General features: G+C 55.5%; 1 protein-coding gene across 1 annotated transcript; it reads left to right on the forward strand.

The window, feature by feature from the left end:
• The first annotated feature begins 1346 nt into the window (after positions 1–1346).
• On the forward strand, positions 1347–6337 carry TRIL (TLR4 interactor with leucine rich repeats). Its single transcript, XM_049798731.1, has one exon. It carries the CDS (start codon positions 1706–1708, stop codon positions 4022–4024), a length of 2319 nt encoding a protein of 772 aa, XP_049654688.1. The 5' UTR covers positions 1347–1705; the 3' UTR covers positions 4025–6337.
• The last annotated feature ends 1262 nt before the right edge of the window (positions 6338–7599 follow it).

Genomic DNA, 7599 nt, shown 5'->3' on the forward strand with positions numbered 1-7599 from the left:
GGTTTCTTCAGACTGCCAGTGTGCTCCTGAGGCAAATCTGCTGATCACCTCCACGCACAACGCTGTGCTTCATCCTCTAGAGCAGGTTCAGAGCACACTTCATTATCTCCACTGCTAAAAAGCAGAACCAAATCAGAGTTACCTCAACGTAACACCTCTCCATGAAAGCAGACAACAGGGACTCAGCACAAACTACCATACCATACTACCTGCTCATGTTGACACTGCCACTAAAAACAAAGCTTCCTTGAAAGCTATCTAAATTCTGCCTTCTGGTAAGAAAAAGGGGCATGGCATGGCTTGTACACTGCTTTAGTCCAGAAGTGTATGCAAAGTGTATTCAGTTGGATACAATTTCACCTAATGACACACTTCCCAATGTATTTATTAAATTTACAACGTGATATTTTGGGCATTATCTTCCTCCCCTTGTCATCCTTGACAGCCCCATGTAGCCTTCACATCTAGGCATTTCTTCCTGCCCTTAGACACTTATTTACCCCGCTGGCAATATTTTAGGAAAACAAAAAACTGCTAACAGGAAAGAAAGGCAAGTCATTGAATGGATGGGTACGCAGCCTATTTTGTTTTCAGTATGCTTTCCAACACGCTCCTTTCAGTCTGAAGTTGTGTGCTGCTGAGAGAGTAGGTTCTTCAAAATGGGATTTATTTTAAAGAGCATCTTAATCACCCTGACGAGAGCCAGAGCCATGTTCAACTGCATCTTCACTGGCAGCTTTGTCAGGAACCTACCAGGCAGGATAGTGCGGAGAAAGAATGAAAATTCATTCTTTGATATACGATAGGTGGCTTGGTCCTCCGATTGCCGTTTGCTTAAAACAAAACAAAGTCCTTAATCTGTGGCAAACCGTAAGTATTGCTTTTGGCAGGTTTCTAAGCACAACCAAAAAAAAAAAAAAAAAAAAAGGGGGGGGGGGGGGCAGACGACAACTAGTTTATTTCTGTTCCCTTCCCCCTCCCCGATGCGCAGCTCTATCTGCAGCCCATGTGGCTGGGAGGCAGCCACAGCCGGTTCCAATTCCTACTTTCCCACTTTGCGCCCCTGCTCGCTGCCGGAGCTGAGCCGAGCCAGGACCGGTCGCGGGCTTCCTTCCCCCCGGCCCCCCCCCGCCGCGCCGTCCTCCCTCTTCCCCGCTCCATCCGATCCTCCGGTCCCCCAGGGCACAGTGTGGGAAGTACGAATTTCCGCTGAGTTTTCTCGGCAAGTTTCGGAGCTCGTCTTTCTCCAGCAACCCGCTCCGCCCGCCGCTCCCCCCCCCGCCCCCCCCCGCCCCGCTCCCCGCCCCGCCCGCCCCCTCCGCCCCTGGGAGAGCCGGCGGAGCAGCGGGCAGCCGCGCCGCTCCGCAGCCCGCCCGCCCCCCGCGGCAGCGGCAGCACCGGCCCCGCGACCGCCGAACCTGCGGTCTGGTCTGCGGGCCGCGAGGGGCGGCAGAGCCCGGGCGGCGGCGGCGGCAGCCTGCAGCCCTCCCGGCCGCTCCGCGCCCCCGGCCGGCTCGGGCGAGCCCATGGTGCCGGGCACCGCGACCCGCAGCCGCCGCCGCGCCCGCCTGCCCGGCGCGGAGCTCGGCCCGACGCGCAGCTGAGGAGGGGGCCGATCGGCAGCCGCGGAGGAGGAGCGGGGCGGGGGGGGGATGCCGGAGAGACACAAAGCCGGCGGGGGAAGCAGCCCACGGCTCGTCCCGGGATGGGGGCGCCGCGCCGGGTCCTCCTGATGGTGCTGCCGCGGGTGCTCTGGGGCTCCATCCCCCTCTTCCTCATGCTGCTGCCCGCGGCCGAGCCCATCTGCCCCGAGCCATGCGACTGCCAGCAGCACCAGCACCTCCTCTGCACCAACCGGGGCCTGCGCTCGGTGCCCAAGGCTGCCGAGCCCCAGGATATCCTCACCTACAGCCTCGGAGGCAACTTCATTGCCAACATCTCCGCCTTTGACTTCCACCGCCTGGCAGGGCTCCAGCGCCTGGACCTGCAGTACAACCGGATCCGCTCCCTGCATCCCAAGGCCTTTGAGCGCCTGGGTCGGCTGGAGGAGCTCTACCTGGGCAACAACCTGCTGCCGGCGCTGGCCCCCGGCACCCTCAGCGCCCTGGCCAAGCTGCGCATCCTCTACGTGAACGCCAACGAGATCGGCCGCCTCAGCGCCGCCTCCTTCTCTGGCCTCGGCAGCCTTGTCAAGCTGCGCCTGGACGGCAACGAGCTGGGCTCGCTGGGCGACTCCACTTTCTCAGGGCTGCCGAACTTACTCTACCTGCACCTGGAGTCCAACCGCATCCGCTGGCTGAGCCGTGGTGCCTTCACCGGCCTGGCTAAGCTGCGCTTCCTCGACCTCTCAGGGAACCAGCAGAGTTCCCTTCGCCACCCGGACATCTTCGGGCCGCTGCACTCCCTCCACACCCTGCTGCTGGCCAGCAACAGCCTGCAGCAGCTGACGGGGGGGCTCTTCCAGCACCTGCCCAGCTTGGCGAAGCTCTCGCTCAGTGGCAACCGCCTGGCTCACCTGGCCCCGGATGCCTTCACGGGCCTGGGTTCGCTGAAGGAGCTGCGCCTGGAGGGAAACCTGCTGAGCCACCTGCCTGCTGCCCTCCTGGAGCCTCTGAGCAGCCTGGAGGCGCTGGATCTGAGCCGCAACGCGCTGACCGCCCTGCACCCTGCCACCTTCGGCCGCCTCAGCCGCTTGCGGGAGCTCAGCCTGCGAGACAACACGCTGGCCACCCTCCCCGGCGAGCTCTTTGCCTCCAGTCCGGCCCTCTACCGCCTGGAGCTGGAGGGGAACGCCTGGAGCTGCGACTGCCGCCTCCGCGGCCTCAAGCACTGGCTGGGGGCCTGGCACTCCCAGGGCCGCCTGCTCACCGTCTTCGTGCAGTGCCGCCTGCCACCCACCCTGGCCGGCAAGTACCTCGACTACCTGCAGGACGCCCAGCTGCCGCCGCCGCCAGACGGCGGCGCCTGCCACGACGGTGCCTCTCGCCCCTCCGCGTCCCCCCCGCCGGCGGCCGAGGAGCAGCGCCGGCCGCCGCCGGCCGCCGAGGGGCTCGGCAGCAACAGCAGCGGCGGCGGCGGCGCTGGGCTGCCCCGCGGGCCGCCGGGGCCGCCGCCGCCGGCCGCCTCCACCGCCCGCCTGCTGGCGGCGCCCGAGGGCGCGGCGGCGCCCAGCCCCACGCCGCCGCTGCCCGCCCGCCCGGCGGCCTCCGGGCCGGCGCCGCCCAGCGCGGCGTGGCCCCGGCGGGCCGGCAAGCCCCGCTCGGCGCCGGCCGCCGGGGTCCCGCCGCTGGTGTCCGACCCGTGCGACTTCAACAAGCTGTTCCTCTGCAACTTGTCGGTGGAGGCGGTGGGCTCCAGCTCGGTGACGGTGCGCTGGGCCGTGCGGCCGCACCGCAGCCCCCGCCTGCTGGGGCCGGCGCGCTTCCGCCTCCTCTTCGACCGCTTCGGGGCCGCCGTCAAGTTCCAGCGCTTCGTGTACCTGCCGGAGCGCGGGGAGCCGGCCGCCACCCTGCGGGAGCTCCGCCCGGACACCCCCTACCTCGTCTGCGTCGAGGGCGTCCTCGGCGGCCGCGTGTGCCCGGTGGCGCCGCGGGACCACTGCGCCGGGCTGGTCACCCTGCCCGAGGGCGGCGCGGCGGCGGCGGCGGCGGCGGGCGGGACCCGCGGCCCCGACCAGCAGCTCCTCGTCCTGGTGCTGCTGGCGGTGAACGCCCTGCTGCTCTTCGCGGCCCTGGCCGCCTGGGCCTCCCGCCTGCTGCGGAAGAAGGTGCTGGGGCGGCGGCGGCGGAAGGCGGCCCCCGTCCACGTCCGCCAGCTCTACTCCACCCGCCGGCCCCTCCGCTCCATGGGCACCGGCGTCTCTGCCGACTTCTCGGGCTTCCAGTCCCACCGGCCGCCCCGCGGCGCCGCCTGCGCCCTCAGCGAGGCCGACCTCATCGAGTTCCCCTGCGAGCGCTTCATGGACAGCGGGGGCGGCGGCGGCCGCCACGGCGACGACCACCTGCTGCAGCGGTTCGCCGACTGAGCCCGCCAAACTACAGCTCCCGGCAGGCCCCGCGGGGGAGGCGGGCGCCGCCCTGCGGCGAGGCCCGCTGGGAGCTGTAGTCAGCGCGGCGAGGGGAGGCGGCCGTTGGTCTGTGAGGGGCTGGCGCGGGCCCCGCCGGAGAGCTGTGGCGCGGTGGCTGCCTTCAGCCGCCCTTTACTGCAGGCCGGGGCCGATGCCATCTGTGAGACGGGCTTGCTCGGTCACCTTTGCGAGGAGGTCACTGTTTTCTCAGAAATCATCGCGAACCCCGGCGAAAGGCCCGACTGTGGCGGGAACCGTTCTTTGCCATGAGGAGAGCAAAACGGCGGGAGCTAATGCGAACAGCAGCTGGTGCCTGCCTTACGCGAACTCAGAGCCGTGAATTTAAGCGTGGTATCTTGCAGGTGTTTTTCTCGGACTGCAGCGGGGAACAACAGTTTGAGTGAGCGGCCTGGCCCCACGCGAGGACGCTTTGAACAGACCTTTCCAAGGCACCAGCCCTTCCTCGTCAAAAAATTTGGACTGAGGGTTGTCTCTTAGGGTTACTGTCGAAATGGGTGCAACCTGCAAGTCATCTAGAGGGCTGGAAATGTATGTTTTACGCTGGACAGTTTGAAGGCTGTGCCATTTTAAGTCAAACTAACTGAATGTGAGGCGATTTAATGCGCGTGAGTGTGTTTCCATGCTTTTTTTGTAAACGGGAAACGGCGCAGCTGGTTAGTTTTACAGGAATATATTGCTGACACCACTAGGAAAAAACTAACAGAGTTTTGTAATATGTTTACAAATGAGCTATTTTTAAATTGGTTTGGAATAAATACTGCTTGGTACTTGTACACATTAACGTGTGCTGTAGTTGTCTGTGTCCGTGATGGTCAGTAGGTCACTGACCCTCACATAATCCATCTTCATTTCTAAATGGGTGGATGCAGAAGTGAACTGTTGATGGATAAATAATATTGGTGCCTTTCTTCAGAAACAATAATAGGTGAGAATATTTCAGGAATGTGAAACAATCTTTATCCTAACAGGCAATTCTCTCTTAGCCTTAGCCTACTAAAGTTAGAAGCTTTATGTACCTCACTGTGAAATAAAACATTTTGGTATATTAATTTAGATTCTGTGTTTTGTGTAGCTGAGTGAGTAATGCTAAAGTTAAACCCTTTTGCAGTAGCATATGATGTTTGAGTTGGTTTTGTTTGTTTGTTTGTTTTTAATTTGAATTCTGCTTTTGGTTTTAGAGCAATGCTAATCATTTTATGATCAGTTCCTCTCTACTTTCTCAGACTTCTACTTTCCTAAATATTTACAGAATGTGGTTCTGTTACTATGAAATATGGTGGTTTAGTTTACATTAGTAATTCTCTCTGTGTGGTCTGGAAATGAGCTAATTAAAAAGGTCCAAACTGGGGTTACACTTTAAATGCAAATGTCTTAGATGGAGTTTGGTAAATTGTTGAGACCGTTGATACTACTTCTGCTGCTTTGAATTTAATGTGCAACCTCAGATGAACTCTTGTGGAACTGAATGGCTTGAAGGAAGTGTTAGTGGACTATGGAGACATTCGTCTCAATATCATGCATTCAGTGCTGACCTGAGGTGATCATGACTACAAGTTGTTTATTATCATAATTGCAAGTAAGCGATTTGGGTATTTTTTTTTCTCCCCCCCCCCCCCCCCCTTTTTTTCCCCCCCTTCCTTCAGATGAACAAGTGTTTACAAAAGACACCATAGTAACTGGTACCTTCAATTGGAGTTCAGGGATTGAATGGAGAGAAAAGACTTTATGTTCTGAGGGAATTTTGTTCAATCTCTAAATTCAAATGGGAGAAAAGGAGAGACTGTAGAGGTAATTTGCCTTAATCTTTGCCTTTTAAATGTAGAAAAAAAATCAAAGTCGTGATTCTTGAGTCAGTAGCAAAGAGTCCTTTGGAATTTCATTTTGACAGGCAGTAGTTTTCATGATTATCAGGGGCCAAACTTGATTGTCAGTGTATAGATTAAAATTCGTAACTCTTATAGACACAATGATGAATGGAATTAAAACTGAAGGGATGCAGGATCAGGTTTTATTTTTTGCTAAGAATCTTAAATTTCTTTTCTTTTGGACACCTGGGTGCTTTTGGCCACTTACGATTGACTGTGGAACACACCACTGTTTATTGTTAGAAATGCAGTGGGGATTATTGAGTAAAGCTGTGTATCACACTAACATTAGCTCTATCACTGGATATTCTTCCAATGGGAGATGCATAGATGCTGTACATGGTTATAATCAATTATGTCAATAAATCCATTTGCTGAAAGAAAATTGCTGTCTTAGATTGTATCTCATAATGCATCACTTCAATCAGACTGGCTGTAACTTCTTCATATTACTAGCACTGCTGTTTCTTAGGACTGCAGAGGGTGCCTCATCATTCGATCTGTCATGTCTTTTCACCACATTATGTTTTCTATTTTGGCTGTAATATGTTTGGATAGTACAAACACTAAAATAATTAAAATGGTCAGTTCTGAAACAGGTAGACCACTGTCCCAAACAGGTAGACCACTGTCCCAAGGTAGACTAAGAAGGTGCTGTGAACTCATGACCCTTTAGAAGCTAAATAAGAAATAATGATTGTTTGGGATAATACAAATATTTTATGCTCATTGGAAGTTACAATTCAGAGTTTTTTCAGCATTACCAGGCTAATGGTATCAATATATCATGTTGAGCATATACATGTTGTTCTAATTAAGAATTAACTGATTCTTTTTGAATTTATACAAACTTCTGGAGAAATGCTAGAAAGAAATGGAAATGGCTCTTTGTTCCAGCCTAGGAGAAGTAGATACATAGATCTACACAACAACAACAAAAGATGGTTAACAAAATGAGGTTGGTGACTTCTTAAAAGTCACAAGTTCTGTAACTCTAGGAATACTTAGCCATTGTGTGCAGCTGTTACTTGCAGCTTGTTTGCTGGGGCAGGGGGAAGCTGTACTGTCGGGTGGTTGAGGAAAGAAATGTCAGTGACATTCAATTTACCAGTAGTAAAGTATTGATATGTATTCGGGTCTTTTTTAAAGTAAGCTTCTTTCTAAGGAATGACTGTAAGAACAGCCCTTTCTAAATGGATGAATCTGCCATCAATTTGTGCTCAAAATGTTTGTCCTTCTAGCAGAAGTAGAGTTTTACTGCCCTGTCCTCTCCTGGAATCCACGCAGTTTGAGGGAGAGTGAACTGAGCGCTGTTCTCCTGCTGAGTAATTACCGAGCATGTTATCTATCAAAGGCTGAAAAATCACCAAAATATTGTCCCATCAAATGAAGTGGACTACTACTGCTGGGGAGTCTGCAAAAGGTACCAGGGCTTCCCTGGTGGGGGCAGCGCTTGGTCCTGCAGCCTCTGCCCACCTCCTGTTCCCCACCCCAGCCCCTGACCCTTCGCTGCAGCCAGCTGGCACTGTTGTTTGTGCAGCTGGAAGGTGAACTGCAAAATTGATCCTCCTGGAGAATAACCTTTCCTAGTACCTCCCCTCTCCCCTGTTTTTCAGCCAGCTTAGTTTCTTTGATTCTGTTCAGCTC

Source organism: Accipiter gentilis, chromosome 4 (assembly GCF_929443795.1).
Source record: "Accipiter gentilis chromosome 4, bAccGen1.1, whole genome shotgun sequence".
NCBI lineage: Eukaryota > Metazoa > Chordata > Aves > Accipitriformes > Accipitridae > Astur > Astur gentilis.